Genomic DNA, 20,072 nt, shown 5'->3' on the forward strand with positions numbered 1-20,072 from the left:
AAACGTCTGGTAATTTGGGTCCTTTTCAAGATTGTTTTCTTTCTCTGTTTTGTACTAGGAGTTCTGTTAGTGATATCTTGTTTGGCCTGCGCAACTGGCAATACGCCCAGTGTTGTCTCGGAGTGAAGTGAGGTCACATTTGGGGCGCGGCCCTGGTCCATGCCAGGTCACGTGGAAGCACAGAAAGTATTTTCCCTAGGAGCCCGTCAGTAGAATCCTAGTAATAATTAACAATAATCTCCCTTACAGCTCATAGCATCCCAAACACTGCTGGCATCTTTATAGCTAACTGCACTTAATAAATACGGGTTGATATGAGAACCGTCGGTGGAAAGAATCCTTAATTAAACTGGGCTATCAATACAGTGCGCCCCTTTCGAGTTGAAAGAGTGTTATCATTGTCAGTCTAAAGATAACTGAATACGAGCCCGCATTGGTAAATAGACAAATCAAATCAACTTGAATGCTTTACAACATGAGTGAAACTGACAGTGAAAACATCTCCCTCAAAGAAAATCTTAAAAGGCGCTCGCAAACGGGCCTCTGCTGCCACCTGCTGCGTAATAGTGGGCAGACATGCGTGCCGACGTTCTTGGAAATACCAGCAACGCAACGGTAAACAAAGTTGATCTGACGGTCATTTTTACAGTCATTGGTCACAGCTAAATATGCGAGGTATTGAATGGCTTGGATGCCAGACGTTATAGACTGGATCTTCAAAGATAAAAAAGATGATTAAAAAGAGGACGTTATTTCCCCAGCAATCTTTCTGAACCCAATGATGCAATCCACATTATGGTTTTGCATGCCACCGTGTCCTCGGTGGATTCGGAAATAATAAACCGGGTGAATTGCGTGTGTAGGGCAACATGTTACAAAAAGTTACATTTAATCAATGGTTTCCTAAGCATATATTTCCACTCTGATTGTATGCGATGCAGTTGGGGAAGCCAGTTGGAAATGTTACGTAACAAGGGTTTTGTGCATGACTTTCCCTGAACATGGGAATTGTGGTTTATTTTGCACCAGACATAATCCATGTGGATGGTACTAAGCCAAGAGAAACTCCGATTCCCAGGAATCTTTGCGAGAGGGTACGCCCACGCCAAATAAACCCATCGACTGTAATCCTTCGTTGTGCGCCCGCAGTTGATGCAGATCCTTACAATCATTCCCTAAAGCTGTTTTTGTAGATACTTTCATCAAAGAAAATGGATAACTCGGGCAAAGAGAAGGAGGCCATTCAGTTAATGGCCGAAGCTGACAAGAAAGTGAATAAAACCGGCTCATTTCTTGGAGGGATGTTTGGGTGAGAGAACGTTCAGTAACTTAACTGGCGTTAATGTTAGCTTACCAGCTAACTAGCTATCCGTCACACATATACTGTTTTTTAGTAATGACATGCAGCTAGCTAACGTTAACATCGTTAAAGAAAAAATTGAAGTGGGCGATGCTATCCTGGATTTAGCTGTGAAGAACCTTTTTAGCTGTTAGTCTAGAAATGCAATGTTATCTTACGTACCTTTTCGCTACTAGGGCTAGCAGCACTGTAACGTTACTGGTTAACGCTAGCTGTCAGCTCTACCAGGGACCATAATGCTGATATTGTGGCAGTTTAAGTTAGCTAGGTTATCAACAGTACTCCTTCTAAGTATAACTGGGCCGGTGGATGTCATTTTGTGATGGTATATCATAGGTACAATGGTATGATAGCTTGCAAATGAATCAGTTTTACTTATTAGCTTGCTAATCTTGCCAACGATGAGATAATGTCAGGTTGATTAGATTTAACCTAGCTTGTAAACAAGCACATCTATGTTAACCGCTAGCTCAAACTCAGCGGGTGGAAAAAAATAATTAACGCTAGTTATCTATCGCAAAAATCCATATGCTGTTACCCTGCTGAATACAGTCTTGACACTCATCAAGCTAGATGTGGCTCGCTCCCTGATAACGTTGGCAAACGAATTGTTCTCTAAGTTAGCCTCAGATCGCTGACTGCCTATCTGCTAACTGCTTAGAGAGTCAATAACCTTTTCGTGTAGTAAGAAACAATGGACGACTGTCACTTCAGCCTGTTCATTTTTTTTCATGACAGCAGCCCTAATTGTGTGGACGGGGAGACCAAACCACTCTGTCTTAAGTTATCTGCTGTTAGGACTGCAGTTTATTTTTAGAATATTTACTCACAGGGGGGGAAACACATCTTTCCCTTTAGCATTGACCTACTTGAAATGTCTTCAGGGAGTCTCTGATCAAAGTGAAGTAATCTAGGTTGTTTAAGAAAACCCACAAATACTTTGATTCATTTTTATGATTTTAAGTGCGTCTTGTAAAACTTGTGGGGAACAAGACAGATTGACAGATTGAAGTCATGAGGGTTTCAGTAGATGTTATACTTCTGTGTCTAACCTGAGCTTTAGGATTTGGATAGATGCTATACATTGAGAGGTTTCTTTAGGAGCAGGGATAGGCCTTTGCCAAAACACTGGCTGGATGAGAAGCACCTCATTAAAAATGTCAGACATGAGCCTATTCTCTTGGTTGTGCATTGATAATGATGAATGGCTCTGAATTGCGTATAGGCCTAATCAATAACTGGTATTGACTGGCGCAAACCCTGGAATGAATTGGTTATATGGCAAACGCATCATTTCATTCTTAGACTGCTAGGGTCAGAGAGTCAGCCAGACAGTCACCCTGTTTTGGTCTAAAGAAGCAGTGTGTAGATTGTGTGGCCAAACATGCTTTGAGTCTTACAACAGATATATAATTCTAATGGCAAAATGAGACAATGCTCCCCGATCTTTTTTTGTCTGATACTGGCTTGTATTGTATTTGTTTACATTGCTGTTGGCCCTGTAGTAATGCATTATAACACCTACAACACATAATTAAGATGCACAGAATACATAACCATTTAATTGTTCATTTGGAACGACATCATTATGATTGGTCGTGAAAGGGTTTCATGTTGGACAGTGACATTGCTGATGTGTTGCTACCATTGAAGCCACCATTGTTATTGAGGTACCTCTAGCTCTCCCTCAAGCCCATACGAGCAGCCAAATCCAATACAGATCTCTCCCAGTGTTAGCATCTATCTGGATGGGGTTGTCACTATGGTAACTGTTCCTTTTGGTTCTCTCTCTCTCTCTCTCTCTCTCTCTCTCTCTCTCTCTGTCTCTCTCTCTCTCTCTCTCTCTCAGTGGGGGAGGAAACCATAAAATAGAGGAGGCATGTGAGATGTACTGCCGGGCTGCCAACATGTTCAAGATGGCCAAGAACTGGAATGGTTGGTTCATTTCCACACCACTGATTTTCATCATCTGACTGCTGATGCCAGAACTGAACTAGCAATGATCCCAGTTAGCTTAGTCCTGTGGGTGAATTGGTGGTTAACTGGTGATGTGTGTGTGTGAGAGTGTGTGTTTGTTTATGTGGTACATTTGATGAGGTTTGATTGTGTATATGGTACATGTGTGTGGGTATGTGTGCTTGTTTATATGTGTGTGTGTGTGTGTGTGTGTGTGTGTGTGTGACATGTTTATTTGTGTGTGTGTGAGCGCCTGTTTATATATGTGTGTGTGCGCCTGTTTATACGTGTGTGTGTGACATGTTTATTTGTGTATGTGTTTCAGCTGCAGGGAAGGCTTTCTGTATAGCAGCCAGACTTCACATGCAGCTTCAAAACAAACACGACTCTGCAACCGGCTTTGTAGACGCCGCCAATGCCTTCAAAAAGGCCGACCCCCAAGGTAAGACAAAAGGAGAAGGACCTCTTTACACACAAGCACACACACACACACATTCACACATACAACAGGGTTTGCAATCCAACAAAGCTTTTTATGTGTGTGTGTGTCTGTGTCTGACTCATGTTGTAGTAAGAGTACTCAGATAAAGTGAGGGTGTATTGAGTTACACGTGTGTGTGTGTGTGTGTGTGTGTGTGTGAGAGAGAGAGAAAGAAAGAAAGAAAGAAAGAAAGAAAGAAAGAAAGAGAGAGGCCTTAAGAGATATTATTTTGTGAAGCCACTAACAGCTTTGTTTTCTGTGTCTGTCATCCCTGTTCGACTATATGTTTTGTGTGTGGGTGTCTGTCTGTCTGTGTTCATGAGCAAGACTTTGAGTGTGTGTGTGTGTTTATAAGTGACAGGGAATGCCTGTGTGTGTCTGTGGGTTTTGTGAGGCCCAAAATTCTAACCTAACAGCTTTATTTTCTATGTCTGTATTGCTGTTAGTCTACGTGTGTGTCTGTGTGTGTGTGTGTGTGTGTGTTTATGTTTATGACCAACACAGAGTGTTCATGCATGAGTGTGTGTGTTTATGTTTATGACCGACTGTGACGTACCGGCTCAAAGTACGCAACATGAATTGGGAGACCACGCACAATTTCAATAATAATACATTAATTTAATAAAGAATAGGATGAGGTTTAACACAGACTAGCAATAACGGTAAAGCATTAAAGATTAGATAAGTGTGGTGTACGTCAGTATAAAGGAATAACCAAAAATGTGGTGTGGATCAGTATAGGAGAAACCAACAAAACACAACGGAAGCCAGAAGCCGCGAGGAGGAGAGAGAGCGCCATGTTGGAATCGTAGCCTTTATATCCTCCAGCCAATCACGCACACCTGAGCAGAGACAAGGACAAAACCAATATTCCCATCTGCCCGTGGGTGGGGTTAGCTGGGCCGTCACACCGACACAGAGTGTTCGTGTGTGTGTGTGTGTGTGTGTGTGTGTGTGTGTGTGTGTGTGTTTGTCAAAGGTTGCACAAGAAATTGTGCGGGATCTTGAATCAATTTAAAGACTGGAACTACAATGGGGTTGGTCTCAGCACATAGAGCAGAGCATAACTGATATGATCTGAATATAACTCTCTATAACTCTTACCTTACACAATGGTGAAGTATGGCTGATACCCATGATATTTTAATGTTCGTTACCAGCATTCTACAGTATGACAAGATAGAAGTGTTCTGATTGTGTTTACATATAGCAGCTGTTTGCTTTTGTAAATTCAGTGAAACCTGGTTATTATTAGTAAGTCATTACAAATTGAAATTAGTCATATTTGCTATTTTTTTAACAACATTGATAAGTTTAGCCACGTTAGTGTAGTAGTGTAGTCTATTATATGACAGACCCGTTGTTTGAGCCATCCTTGAGAGATCCATCCTCACCAATTGCTGCACATTTATTTTATAGCAACGACTTCTGCTGATTTCGGTTGTCTCCATCCTTTTTTCTTGTTTACCACGGGCTCTGACTGAACACTGAGTGCTTGTGCGAGCTAGTGTAAGACTTGAGATCCCTTAGGAGGGGTTATAACCTGCTTCACGCCCGACTCCAAACAAAGCAGTATGGGAAATGTAGTCAATAGGAAGTGAACAGTAAACAATATTTAGAAACTGACCCATTTTTGGTCCTTACACTAGCATCACGTGATTAACGAGTACTTCTCAATGTAGAAACTGCTTGAATACTTGAGGACTCTGTGCAACCCTGTGTGTGTGTGTGTGTTTGTTTGTTTGTGTGTGTGTATATATATGTGTGTGTGTGTGAGACTTTCCTTTGTGAAACCCTAACAGCTTTGTTTGCGTGTGTTTAACACCTTCCTCCTCTGTTCTCTTAATGCCTACAATAGAGGCTATCAACTGCTTAAACACAGCCATCGACATATACACAGACATGGTAAGATGCCCAGAGGGAATGGCCTTCAGCCCTGAATGTGCCATCTCTCTGCGCTGTTGTGTTTGTGTGTGTACTGTGTGTGTGTACTGTGTGTGTGTGTGTGTGTCCTGTCCACTGAACCGTCTCGTAGTCCGCACTTAACTTCATGAACAGCCATCCATTGCTGTTTAAGGAGCAACCAAAAATAACATTCGATCATCCACAATAACATTAGATCTATAAATAATAACATTAGATCTTTCGCTATCCTGTTATGTATCACAATGTATGTATCAGAAGGTATCAGGCACACAATTTTTTTCCCGATTTTCCTGTAAATTCTTCCTTCTTTCAGCCAGATGTTTTATGCATTTGTTTACTCTTTCAGGGCCTATGATACACAAACAGGTGCGCTAAGCTAACATGAACCCTGGACTGCGGATTGAAAGCAGTCCTTGGGCTATAATCTGGCTCAGTCATGCACTGTGTGTTGTCCCTGTGACATAAACATATGTACAAAGGCCTGAAACAGGCAAACAATATGCATATAATGCACAGGAATCCCACACCCATATATTCTTCTCTTTAATTTCACCACATTCAAGTCGTGATTGTAATCCCAGAAGTGAAGATATTGCACCTTTATCCTACAACCTGGGCCCTGTAGTCCAACCTCCATAAATGTGCTGTTTTGGGCAGTTGATGATACAGTTCTTCTTCTGTCCACCAGGGAAGATTCACCATCGCCGCAAAGCACCACATCACGGTTGCAGAAGTCTACGAGTCGGAGCTGGTGGACATTGAGAAGGTGAGTGTGTCAGGCCCTGTGCAGTATTCTATAGTCCTGGGATGCTCTGTACGTGGAGTGTGTCTTACCCTTTGTATACCCTTCACAGCCAGAAGAAGGCAAGTAGTCAAAATGTCTGCTTTAGGTATTAAAGTTTACACCTTGGAGTAGTTGAATTGTGCGTCATTTCACTTTTTAAATACATTTTCATGATTCTAGCTAGCACCTCTATCTTTTTTTCTTGTTTTGTTCTGTTGATCTGGTAGTGTTAACTGGTGTTTATGTAACTGTGGGGATTTGTCTTCAGGCTATCGCACACTATGAACAGGCAGCGGACTACTACAAGGGGGAGGAGTCGATCAGGTGAGCCAGATGTGTGATGTAGAGAACATTCTAGAATCAGAATCCTAGAACCACTGTTTGCATATGCATGCAGTAACTCTTAGGTCTGTGAAGAGATGGAGATCAGGAGGAGAGCTAGGGTTGTAGGTTCCTAAACAAAAACACAAATATTCTATTCCCAGCACTGTGTTGCGTGGCAAAACATGGAATAGGGAGTAATTTACACAAGGGGGCTTCAGTGGCAGGTTTTGTTTATATCCAGTTGTTTCATAACCATTCAATTAATGATGGGCATAAGATGTGTTTGTGAGCTTACTAGAAAGTGCTACACACACAGAGGAATGTCCCATTTGTGTCCATCTTAGGGTGGCGGCTCTGTAAAAGCTAGCAAGAGGATGAAGCTAGGGTTGTAGGTTCAAACACATTGGCAGATGTGGCTGTCCGTGTTGCAAATCCCCGATGTATAACCCGCCCAGTCAGTCTGAATCAGGTAAATCTACTGTCCCACTGTCCAGAGAGGCGACATGATATAGGTGCTGACTCCACTCTCTCTCTCTGCCTCTAACCAGAGAGGTGACATGATATAGGTGCTGACTCCACTCTCTCTCTCTGCCTCTAACCAGAGGGGTGACATGATATAGGTGCTGACTCCACTCTCTCTCTCTGCCTCTAACCAGAGAGGTGACATGATGTAGGCGCTGACTCCACTCTCTCTCTCTGCCCCTAAAGCTCGGCCAATAAGTGTCTGCTGAAGGTGGCTGCCTACAGTGCCCAGCTGGAGCAGTACGCCAAGTCCATTGAGATCTACGAACAGGTACGGCTCAAGACTACACTGTGCTCCGTGTGTGGGTTTGTCTGTCATTACTGTTGTCAGTGTGCCGTGGCCAATGTCTTCATTCCCTTGGTCAGTACAGCCCAGTTATAAATGCTGTCATGCATATCACGAGGATAATCTTTAGGTATACATCTATAAATTGTGTCTCTATTGATGAACACGGTGCTGTATGTTCTTAGTGCTGGTCATATTTCTTGTTATTTCTGAGCAGCGGTTACAGTCCCGGTGGCCCTACTCATTATAACTAATGTATGAACGTTGTAATAAGTCATATATGTATACATCTGTGAATAGGTATTGAGATCTATGAGCACTCAAAGGTATTATGGTGTGGACGTAACCATGTGGGCTTATACCTGGGGTTACGCCAATCCTCTCAGTCGCTCCAGCTTCATGTTTCTCCCTGATGTGATGTGATGTGATTGGTTTGTGTCACGGTATGTGTTCTAGGTGGGGTCCAACACCATGGACAACCCGTTACTGAAATACTGCGCCAAAGAGTACTTCTTCAAGGCCTCCCTATGCCACTTCATCGTGGATGAGCTCAACGCCAAGGTCAGCAGCAGCTTAGCGTAAAAACCACATTTTCTGTCTCTGTTTCTTCTGAGGATTAGACTTATTCAGAGGGCTTTCAGCTGAAGCAGTGCTGCTTTGTCCATTTTGAAGAGTTAGTCTAAGTGAGATGCTGGAGTATTTCAGTGAAAGAGTTTTGTGTTGTGTTCTTTTGTGCTGTCCACTATAGTTGGCCGTAGAGAAGTACGAGGAGATGTTTCCTGCTTTCTCAGACTCAAGAGAGTGCAAGCTTGTCAAGGTTGGTACAGACACTCAATAACTTATGAGGTGCTTTGTGTGTGTGTGTGCGTGCGTGCGCGTGTGTGTGCGTGCATGCGCGTGTGTGTGCGTGCGCAAATAAAAATACTACTTGCAAACAAAGGACAGATTCCACAAACAGAAATAAAGAATGGAAATAAAGCATGTTTTGTATGTCTGTACAATCGGGTTTACAAGTGCAAGCACAACTTTTGTGGATCAGGTGATTTTTGCGACTGGTTTTCCGCTTTTGTTTTATACGGTGCAAATGTGAACGCTTGAAGGAATTGCAAATGCAAAGGCACCAAAACATCAGGTGCATCTGCCGTCTAGTCACCTCATCAAATGGCTGATGGATTGAGTGACTAGAGAAGTGTATTTGTCTTATTTTTATATTAGTGAAACTATTTGGATTCGGTTGTTTAATTTTTTCTTTACATCTTTGTTATCAGGTGTGATAGCTCTATTTTCCACATTAAGTTAAGGTATATTGCACAGATAGCTACACATTGTAGACTTGTTTTGTATTTGTAAAGCATGGTGTGCATATTTGCAAGTTGTGAAGAATTTATAAATCCCATTCTGTTTGTTTGCAAATTGTGGGGTATTTGTGCACTAAATTGATCCCATACAATGAATAGAAAATCTATTTGTGATTGTCAGACACATCATGGTGGTTAGGTAGGCTAATCAAATTGTTCTGTTTCTACGAGTAGGGTGTAATCTATCAGTAACATCAGAGTCTGACATTAATGATCAATGATGCCTCTGCGGGTGTGTGTGTAAATGAAAAATGTGGAGACTTTTCATCTCTGAATGCCGTGTAAAGGCCTGCTGCTAACTGTAGACACAACTCCTACAGAAACTTCTGGATGCCCACGAGGAGCAGAACAGCGAAGCCTTCACAGAAGCTGTGAGTCTTGTTTGTCTTTCCTCCAGTCTCACGTATCTAAAGCAATAATACCATTGAATTACCTGCATGGCTCACCTGTGTTGACATACAACACACCCATTGTAACAGCCTGCGTTAGTGCAGGAAAGAGAGTTTTGGTGTGGCTGACTTAACACTACTGCTGTGTGTGTGTGTGTGTGTGTGTGTGTGTGTGTGTGTGTGTGTGTGTGTGTGTGTGTGTGTGTGTGTGTGTGTGTGTGTGTGTGTGTGTGTCCAGGTGAAAGAGTTTGACACCATCTCTCGTCTGGACCAGTGGCTCACCACCATGCTGCTGCGCATCAAGAAGACCATCCAGGGTGACGAGGGGGATCTCAAATGAGACGGAGAGAACAGCGCAGGGAGAACACATCACAGCATGACACCCCTCCCCGTCCCCTCCCCCCTTCAACCCAGTCTCTTCCATCAGCTACCCCCCCCCCCCCCCCACCCCACACACACACACCTCCTTTAACACACTCCCTGCATTGTTTTCTTTTTTTGTGTGCAAAGGACAGTCTTGGTTCAGCCCCCTATTCAGTATGAGCCAGTTATGAATGCTGCAAACCACAAAGAGGATAATGTATACGTGTCCACTGACGCGATACATTCATTCTGTCATACCAAATAAAGACGACGATGACGACGTATGTTATGATTATAAGCTGTGCATCCCGTAACATCTTGGCATCCCTCAAGCAACAGAGCTTCATGAAGCGTCGACAGCGATTCTACCTGTTTCCTTTCGTTTACTTCCAAACACCAGAGTTATCTCCTCTCCCAGGTCGCATTCAGCGTGTGGTTTAATGTGGTACTGTGGTTCCTGATCCGGTCTAGAGTGGGTTCTGCGGTCCCCAGCGGGCCAGTGGTGGATGCTTGCCCTGGGGTTATCAGCGCTGCATGCTGTAGTCTGAACAGTATTTCTCCTCAGAGCATGACCAGGTGTCTTTTATTTCAAACACCGGTTTCTCTGCAACATTTTTTTTTTCTTTTTATCACGCCTTCAGAATGACATCATTTTAGGCCTAGAAACAAAACAAACCAGAACTACATATTGCACCTTTAAAAGACAGCTGTTTCTGCTTCTCTGTTAAACGTGTTGTCCATAGTCTGTGAGAACAACAGTGTGAAATGGTTTAATGAGAAACGAATGGAAGAGGTAATCCTCACAAAGTTTCATTCCTATTTCTGACGTCCGTTTTAAGCCAGCCTGCAGACGCATGTTCGCGCGCATCGCACTCCGCAGCCAATACGCTAGCTCACATCACTCACTGAAGTCCACCAAAGAGTGTTCTTCACATCTTTCATTTTACAGAGCAAAAATTTGAAAAACGTGTCATTTTTAATATTTTACGTCATTGACGGTAGTCTCGTCTTACTTTTGTACGGTTCTCAATATTACAATATTACATGAGATTTGTTTCTTCTCCTAAAAATATTTCTATATCTTATAAGGGTAAAAGATCTAAATACTTTTCTTTGATCTGCCAGAAGTTTCCAAGGCTAAAGACTGAGAAATGGGTGTGCTTCCCCGAGTCCGTGTGATTTGTGTTTCTAGTGTTGTGTATGCATAATTCTCGGATAGCGTAGTGCATTTCTGCTACTGCTCGTTACCAGACAGAGCATGTCATTTTGTGTCGAGTCTTGTGTGGTTTTACATGTTGTGAGACGTACCAGGGTTTTACTGTTGATGCATCCTCCGCCCTGGAGGCAGGCTACGTGCTTATCAAGGTTTCTGTCGAAGTAGTGATCTTTATTAGCCATAGTCATGTCTTACGTACGAATGTACAATAAAAACATATCCCAAACATGACTGCGTTTGACTGAATGTGTTTCAACTACATACCCTACTGTCACTGTGAGGTTCATTTTAAGGCAGATCTCACTCTATCTATCTATGTATCTAGATAGATAGATATTGACATATATATAGAGAGAGAGTGGGAGAGAGAGAGACAAACACACATATACAACTCGTAGGTAACTTGTTAATTCTGTACTGGGCCCCAGATACTAACAGTGGCAGTAAACAGAACATTTGAATACTGTACAAACAACACATGACGTTCCTTGTATGTCCCTGAACATCATACCCAGGCCAAATAAATGTCTGGAAAATAATCAGTAACTTCAGAAGCATAATAAAGCCCTTCTCCTTGTGCTATTGCCAAGGTGTATGGAAGGGGGAAAAAACTACTCACTGTACTATTTAACATTTCATTCCTTTTAGTTTCTGTGAGGGTACAAAGACTGAATATAAATACATCAGGTTATAGGGTTGTCATGAGTGGTTTAAATCTTTATAAAGCAAAACATTTTTCTACAAAGACAAACACGGATATAAATGAAATATGTATAATAGTGTGACACTGATATACACTCTGACAGTAACTTTGTAAGGATCATATACTTTCAACAATTTATGGTTAAGGCCGAGAAATGTATAAACAGAAAAGGACATCAATATCAGTCCCATAATGCTGTTTCCTTGGTAACCTTTGTGTGTCTGTTATTAAGGCTGATAGCACAAATAGAGACATGATCCATCTGAGTACAAATTAACTAAAACATCGTAGTCTGTCTAGTCTGATTGAAACCGCTACTAACCACAACAAAAAACACCCAATAGCATCATACTTGACTGGATGTGTGTGTGTGTGTTCAACACTAATTGAGAGAGAAGAAAGTAGGATTCCCTTGATGGGGTCAGCACAGTCTGGTGCCGTGAAGCAAAAATGAGCTACACTCTCCTCCATGTTGGGCTCCGTGGCCGTTTCCATGGCTACTTGGAGATGACGCACGATGTTATAACCATGGCTTCCATGGCATCCGCGGTCTCGGCTGTCTGCCTGTCCTCCGTCACAGCCTGCTAGACGCCCGAGTCCCCTGCATCCGCTTCCACTTCCAGCTCCGCCCCCCCCACCGTCACGCACTGGATCTCCCCAGCCTCCATGGCCGCCTCCAGGGTCGGCGTTGAAACTGTGACCGTCCCTGGAGCCAAAATGGCCGCCGGGCCAGGTGGCGTTTGGGTCTGTGTCTGAGCCAGAATGGCGTCCGACACGGACACAGGCACCGTAATGGGGACAGTAGCAGCAGCAGAGGAAGAGGAGGAAACGGCACGTGAGACAGAGATGGGGAGGGAGAGGGGTACTGTGACCGGAGAGCCATCGGCCGTCACCAGCGGCTGGAGCTGCGTGCCTGCCGGCATTTCGGTCTGGATGACCGTGAAGCCACTCAGCGCGCCATGGCTCACCAGGGTGATGGTGCCATGGCTGCCCCACTCGGCTGAGAGCGTCACAGGCTCATCAGTCACCTGGGCCTGCACCTGGACCCCGGTCTTGGGGGGCTCCTGGGTGTGGGGGGGCTCCTCTTTGGGGGCTGTCTTTTCCCTTTTGGCTGCAGGGGCCCTGGGCTTCTTGCCCGTGTCCTCTACATTGTCCTTCAGCACCATTAGGAAGTTCCTCCACGGCGTCTCCTTGTCGTGCGTCTGAGGAGCACATTCAAAATCCCATACGTCAAATTCCATACATTAGCATGCGCATTCTACAGATCTCAACTGGCTCTGAATAAATGTGTGCTTTTTATGGATAGACACCATGTGTGAGGGGTACATATTATACTCACCATGGTGTGGGGTGGGGGGGTACATATTATACTCACCATGGTTTGGGGGGGTAAATATTATACTCAGCATGGTGTGGGGGGGTTAATATTATACTCATCATGGTGTGGGGGGGTAAATGGGAGATGCCCTCTGATGTTAAAAGAGTTGCCCCTCGCCATGGCGTGGGGTAGTAAATGAGACTAAATAAGGGCTAAGTGACACGAGTTGTCTTTTGGGGTAAACAGGAGGTAATACGAGTTGCCCCATAGTGAGTGGTGGTACAATGAGTTGCCCCTCACCATGGCGTGCCGGCGCAGGGTGGACTTGTCGGTGAAGGTGCGGTTGCAGAGTGTGCACATGTATGGCTTCTCCCCGGTGTGGATGCGCTGGTGCCTCTGGAGAGCGTTCAGCTGGGTGAACTTCTTCTCACAGTCCGTGCAGTGGTATGGCCGCTCACCTGCACACACACACACACACACACACACACACACACACTTTACTGTATGTACACAAACCCACATCAATGAGCCATGGACCCACGCCAAGCTCATTCCCAGCATTAAGGGCTTATAGTACTGACACATGCCAACAACGCATCCTATCAGTACCATTACAGTATCTTCCCCTGGATTGGCCCTTTTAATATGATGCCAGGAGGGCCAGATGCCACAGGTGACCCCAGAGGGTCGTATGGTCACAGAGGTGGAACATGAGTTTTTTTGTCCGAGTGAATGTGTGGTTGTGTGTGTGTGTGTCTGGAGCCTGAGTGGAACCTGGCTTTGTGTGTGTGTTTACCTGTGTGTGTTTTTGTGTGTTGATGTAGGGAGTTCCTCAGGGCGAAGGCTCTCTCACAGATGTCACACTTGTGTGTGTGTGTGTGTGTGCATGTGTGTGTGTGTTTACCTGTGTGCGTTTTCATGTGCTGGTGTAGGGAGTTCCTCTGGGCGAAGGCTCTCTCACAGATGTCACACTTGTGTGTGTGTGTGCGTGTGTTGGTGTGTGTGTGTGTGTGTGTGTGTGTGTGCGTTTACCTGTGTGCGTTTTCATGTGCTGGTGTAGGGAGTTCCTCTGGGCGAAGGCTCTCTCACAGATTTCACACTTGTAAGGTCTGGAGCCTGAGTGGATTCTGGCATGGTGCTTCAGATACTCTTTAGAGGCAAAGCTCTTCCCACAGCTCTCACACATGAAAGGCTTCTCACCTACACACACACACACACACACACACACAACTGTGTCAGAGCTCAAATGACACCACAAGACACCAAGGACCAAGGCACAGCTCAAACATCACTATACAACAAGTATAACTGTGTAACACTGCTTAGGTCAGTGTGTGTTATGTGTATACCTGTGTGACAGCGCTTGTGGTAAGCCAGCATATGGTTCTGGGTGAACCTGGCCTCACACTGGTCGCAGGCAAAAGGCTTCTCCCCTGTGTGAATCCTGTTTGAGCATCACAGACACAACATGACAGAGACAAAAATAACAAAATGAATACACAACCAGGAAATTAGACAGAACACAACTACAATCCATTGTTGATTTTTGTCAGGAGTCTCTATCCAAAGACACTGAAGGATATGATTGGCTGGGAGTGGTAAACATCAAAGGATATGGTTGGCTGGGAGTTGTAAACATCAGAAGATATGACTGGGTGGCTGTGACATGGGGTATGTACAATCATATGATTGGGTGGAAGGGATGCAAGTATGTTGTGTTGTGTGTGTCTGTGTACCCCGCCCACCTGCGATGCGTCTTGAGAGCGGAGCTCTGTGAGAACTTGGCGCCGCACTCTAAGCATCCATAGGGCCGCTGTCCCGTGTGCGTGCGCTCGTGAAGCGTGAGGGCCGTGCGCGAGCTCAGGGCCTTGCCACAGACAGGGCAGTGGTGGCGCTCGCCGCCGCCCTCGTGCACCTGCCGGCGGTGGCGCTTGACGTCCTTCTTGCGCTTGAAGGCCTTGGTGCAGACGTCGCAGGGGAAGAGGCGCTCCTCGCTGTGCACGTGCCGCTCGTGGATCTTCAGGTTGCAGCGGTTGGCGAAGGTCTGCTGGCACGTGCCGCAGCGGTACGTCACCTCGGGCTGCTCGCCGTGGTTCTGGCGCACGTGCTTCAGGAAGCTCTTCTCGTAGAGGAAGGGACGGTCGCACTTCTCGCACTGGAACGCCACCCGCGGCACCCTGCCCTCTTTAGCTGCCTCCTCTCCCACTTCCCCTTCCCCGTCCTTGTCAGGTCGGAAGTCTGTGTCCTGGGGGTCATCCCGGAGGTCGTGGTCAGAAGAGGAGGAGGAGGACTCGCTGTCGCTGCCTGAAGACTGGCTTGCAAACGTGCCATCGTCATTCTGTTCCATGCCCAACACTGCAGCTGCAATCTCTGTACCCTCCTCCCCATCCTTGGGTTTTTCACTTGACCCCTCACTGGCTTTGGTTCTCCCTCTCCGGGCGCGCTTGGCTTTGGGGAGGCCTACCGGCTCCTTGCGGCTGGCAAGCCTGTTGCTCAGTCGCCTGCCTGGTGCCTTGCCCTTCTTCTCTGTTGTCTTTTCCAACTCTTTAGAGGCCTGAGGATCTTTGCTCACTGCTGGTTTGCTTTGAGTTGGTCTTCTACCTCGTCGCTTTGGAGGAGGGACCTCATGGGAAGCATCTGATTCAGCCAGGCCATCTGGGGCCACTGTCTCTGTGTCATTAACCACTACAAGGTCACTCACTGCCTTGCAGGCATCAACAAGGTCAACACAGTCTAGTAACTCTGCCATTTTAGATATGTTGTCTACCATTGACCTTGCTACCTCAACTTGACCAGTGTACACGTACTGCAGGAACGCATCGAAAGCGCTGGTGGGCACGTCGAACAACTGCGCTTTTTTGACAGGCTCGTCTGCCAGAAAGATGCTTTTAAAGTATCCGCTGGACGCCGCTATAACCACTCGGTGGGCCTCAAAATCCTTTATCTCACCCTGGTAGTCCACCTGCACGGTAATGTCACAAAGATGTCCCATAATTCTCAGCTGGTGCATGGCCTCCAAGAGGCTCTGGTGGTGGGACAGTGATATGATCTGTAACCGGTCATCGTTCATGGTTCCGCCAGTCCTGCTGGGGAACAACAAAAATGACACTCAACTGAGGTTGACTTTAGCCATGGTTCTATTGTGACATTTAGTTTGGGTGAAGGATGCATTTACTTCAGAATTTTAACAGCTTGTTTCTACTACTGCTGTTGTATTTTAACAATAGAACCAGTTCTGCACACTGGAAGACACATCTGCACACCAGCATACTGCTGAAGGCCGTGTATATTAAAGTTTCGTGTGTAACGAGGCATTTGTTTAAAAATGAACGTTAAGGTAAAGTTAAACAATGTTCATATAGAGTTAACTTAGCCTACTTCAACTGCACGAAAACCATTGGGATTGATCATTCTTGATATACATGTTGTCTGATTTAAAACAAAGGTAAAATATTTTAAAATTGTATTTCTACTGGAAAACGCTGTGAGAAAAGCTAACTAAGGTCGGTGCAGTTACTGAGTGGGCTATTTTGAAAGTGGGCCCATCGGTACTGTTACTGGCAGGTCAACCACACCAAGTTGTCAGCTAACTTGGCTATCTACATTAGCCGACTAAGTCGTAGGAGGTTAATATCGTAGGTAACTGTCGAGCTAACATCAGCTCCTACAATTCATTACCATCCACATTCACATCCATCAACTCTAACCCACGTCCGGTTTATTTACTACGTAACGTTAGCCTGTAAACAGTGTTGGTTCCATCTGGAATTGTTCTGCATTAGCTAATGTTACAAAGCTACCCAGCTAGCTGATGCAAGCTAGACGACAAAGGTTAACTTCAACATCAGCTTGGTGTTTCACACAAATGCTATAAAATCCTCTCGTTCGCCAGTTCATAAATGCATCTGAAGGCACAGAGCAACCAGGATAGGTGAGACGATGCACCAATTTTAGCAGAACACTGTTAGGTTAATATTCTTACCGTAAGCTCGGTAAAATGGCAGCCCTTTACAATTGCAGGGAGACCGCGACGAAAGTATTTCCTGTAAAAATTGCACCCAGAGTTCCTTTCTTAGTCGGCGTCCATGTTGGATTTGAGAGAGTGCAGGGTGTGTGGCTAACGTTAGCATGTCATTATTTAGCTCTGATTATTTGGGGGCCTGTCACCACAACAAGAATCCAGTGTTGCAAGAGTTTATTACAAGATAAAGTGATTTCAAAGGAGAATGAGTCTAAAAAATGACCTAAATACAGTTGTTATAATTTTGCCACAAATGCATTCCTTAATCCATTAACTATCCATCTCCAAAATGTTACACACTAAAGCAACCTATAAACTACCTTGTAGGCCCGAAAAATGTGTCAGTGATGAAGTTTTGTCAAGGAAATTCATATTTTCTTCATTCTGACACCTGTCCAAATGTCCTAGGTCTGATCATGTCATGTTTGTTATAGCAATTCGTAGTTGTAGTTACAGCTACAGTACTTAGCAGATACTTTTGTCTAAAGCGACTTACAAAACATAAGAAAAACATTAGATAACATTTTTTAGTAATACGCATATTTAAAACTATGATTATAATCATAAAGTATGCCTCAAACAAATTAACTAATTAGATGAATGATGTTTAAAAAGGTGAGAACACACATTCTGAAATCAAGCCGATTTGTGTGAAGTTATCCGGGGGTAAGGACAAGTACAGTTGAGTACCATCTGCATGACAGTGATAGGAGAACCCATGGGAACGGATAGTCTTACCTAAGTAAGTGGTGTTAATAGAAAATAGGAAGGGTCCAAGAACCAATCCTTGAGGTACACCACTGGAGAGGTGGTGAGATTTTGACATGTGTCCCAGCCAAGACACACTGAATGAACATCCACTGGGGTACGATTCAAACCAAAGGTGTTCATTCCCCGAAGTTCTCAGTTCAGACATCATAGAGAGGATGATGTCATGGTTCACTGTGTCAAAGGCTGCTGACAAGTGTATTCAAATCCAGGGGCGGCTTGTCCATAAGGGCGATTAGGGCGACGGGAAAAAGGAGATTTTTTTTTTCTGTCGGATTCTACCACTAGAGCAGGGGTTCTCAAACTTTTGCAAGCTGGGCCTGCTTTGCCTTGCAAAGGTTCTCAAATCTTGGGGCAATGTTTGACAAACATATCATCAGGTCATCCTCGATCTGTGAGCGGTTGCGGTATTTCATTTTTGAGCGCAGTCAGTTTTGAAAAGCCTGCCTCGCACAAATATGTCGACACGCAAAGGAGGAGCATTTTTAAGGCTATGTCGCAAAGCTGAGGGAATTCCGGCATTATTGCTACCCAGAATGACGAAAGAGAAGAGGTGGTAAACAGATGCTTAAGTCTACTGTCAGTCTTCAGCTCAATAAGCTGCTCTTGCATGTCTATTGACAGCTCGTCTGCTGAGCAGAGAAATGGATCCCGAAGGCGAATGAACGCTAGTCGTCTTTGAAATAGGACCCAAACTGATTCTTCAGCGCTGAAAGGTGATCAGCAGCTGATTTTTAATTTGCATGGCTTCATGCTGTCATTTGCCAGCACCTCGGCACACAAAGCACCGAGAACGTTGCTCAGTCGTGCCAGTGACGGTAAAACCAAACTGCAAATAGCTCTCGTCATATTTGCTAAGCTTTGGCTTCTTCGCAACTGGCGCATCGGTTGCCTGACTTTTACGAATCAGAAACTTGTCCATAGTTGTGTTTGTTTGCTAAAACAGGGTGTGTGTGTGTGTGTGTGTGAAGTTAAAACAGTTCTAATTTCAACGTCGTGGTCTTGTGAGTGTGTTTGTATGTGTGGCTGTGAACCAGGGACGTGCGGTCATAGGAGGCAGGGGAGGCAGAGCCTCACCTGTCATCTTGAAAAGTAAAAAAATAAATAAATTATATAATAAAATAAATTAGGGGGGGGGATCCTACATCATAGAATTGGAACGAAAGAAAATCGTGGCTAGCAGGCTGGGAAGTGGCTAACGCAGTCTGTATGTCTATATACCACTGTCACTTTTCATAGGTTTCACAGTGTGAATGTTCGCTTCTTGCACTAACACTGAGTTATTTTCTATGTGATGACTTATTTTGCTTTTGTAAGCCAATACTGTTAAGATCAGTCAATAAATATGGTTGGTTTTGACTTATAGGTTGCCCCTTTCTTCATGTTGTTACTGGGCATATTATGTGTCCTGTTAAGCTATGTTACATCGTACAACATTTGAGACATGTGGATAATGAAAAAGTGGGATTATTTAATGTGGAGCCACATCATGTTTGCTTATGAAGGCTCCTGAATGCAACTTTCTTCTATAGCTTTCCATCTGTAACTAGCTACTCTATGATGGGAAATATTTCTGTTGTGTGCTGCCATCTAGTGGACAAATATTTATTGCTGTATGAGTTAATCAGCTAACATCAAATTGATACAATTGTCTTGCTTAATGTACCTACTGAATGGGTCACCTTGATCATTATCAAAAATGTGCCCCCCACTGAGAATTTTTCCAGGAGCCGCCACTGTTCAAATCAGAACTGACGATCAGAGGTTTTTGCTCTCTCAATGTTTCAGTCACAGATAAAAGGACAGTTTCAGTAGAATGACTGCTCTTAAAACCTGAATGCATAGGGTCTAGCAAATTATTAAAGAGCTATTTACTCATAATTTGAGGATGATAAGATGTCAGTCAACGGGAGAGCTTTTTGGAGGCTTACAAATGACCGTCTTCATTTTGTATGCAGCGGATTAGCATTTTTGCAAGTTCTGGTTTAAAAAATGTATCCTAATGAAATAATGAATTGGGCTTGGGATAATCATCACAACAATGCCTGACGCTGCATGTGATTCGGTTCTATGAAATGCGTGGTGTATGTCATTTCTGTATAGACTTCAGACCCATTATAAACCTACAATATGTCCGTTGCATTACCTCTTCTAACAGCAAAAATTAACAGACTACAAAGCAAGTTACTTAGATAATGAGTCACCTGTTTTACTGATTGAGGATCACAAGTGTTCTCACAACAACCACACAATTAACTTAAGTAAACACATTGATGACCTAGCTGATAACTACATTT

The 20,072-nt window shown here is 44.3% G+C and overlaps 2 protein-coding genes across 5 annotated transcripts; one reads left to right on the forward strand and one right to left on the reverse strand.

Annotated features, from left to right (window-relative positions):
- Positions 1-1,089: 1,089 nt before the first annotated feature.
- napbb (N-ethylmaleimide-sensitive factor attachment protein, beta b) lies at positions 1,090-11,193 on the forward strand. The gene is made up of 11 exons (XM_012826735.2): positions 1,090-1,309; positions 3,210-3,295; positions 3,642-3,758; positions 5,656-5,702; positions 6,412-6,489; positions 6,776-6,831; positions 7,540-7,624; positions 8,096-8,200; positions 8,388-8,456; positions 9,318-9,368; positions 9,625-11,193. Exons 1-11 carry the CDS (start codon positions 1,212-1,214, stop codon positions 9,724-9,726), a joined length of 894 nt encoding a protein of 297 aa, XP_012682189.1. The 5' UTR covers positions 1,090-1,211; the 3' UTR covers positions 9,727-11,193.
- Positions 11,194-11,354: 161 nt separating this feature from the next.
- On the reverse strand, positions 11,355-17,099 carry gzf1 (GDNF-inducible zinc finger protein 1). Of its 4 annotated transcripts, XM_031581314.2 has the most exons (7): positions 16,969-17,099; positions 14,732-16,072; positions 14,336-14,430; positions 14,080-14,186; positions 13,891-13,951; positions 13,287-13,444; positions 11,355-12,870 (listed from the first exon to the last, which is right to left on the reverse strand). In XM_031581314.2, the coding sequence occupies exons 2-7, from the start codon at positions 16,054-16,056 to the stop codon at positions 12,253-12,255; spliced, it is 2,364 nt and encodes a 787-aa protein (XP_031437174.1). In that variant the 5' UTR covers positions 16,057-16,072; positions 16,969-17,099; the 3' UTR covers positions 11,355-12,252. The 4 variants fall into 4 exon arrangements, with proteins under 4 accessions (XP_031437174.1, XP_012682207.1, XP_042565883.1 ...); XM_012826753.3 differs by lacking the exon at positions 13,891-13,951 and having other exon boundaries at positions 14,019-14,186; XM_042709949.1 differs by lacking the exon at positions 13,891-13,951 and having other exon boundaries at positions 14,019-14,186; positions 14,732-16,069; positions 16,969-17,097.
- Between the last annotated feature and the right edge of the window lie 2,973 nt (positions 17,100-20,072).

The sequence above is a fragment of the Clupea harengus genome, chromosome 15 (assembly GCF_900700415.2).
Source record: "Clupea harengus chromosome 15, Ch_v2.0.2, whole genome shotgun sequence".
Lineage (NCBI taxonomy): Eukaryota > Metazoa > Chordata > Actinopteri > Clupeiformes > Clupeidae > Clupea > Clupea harengus.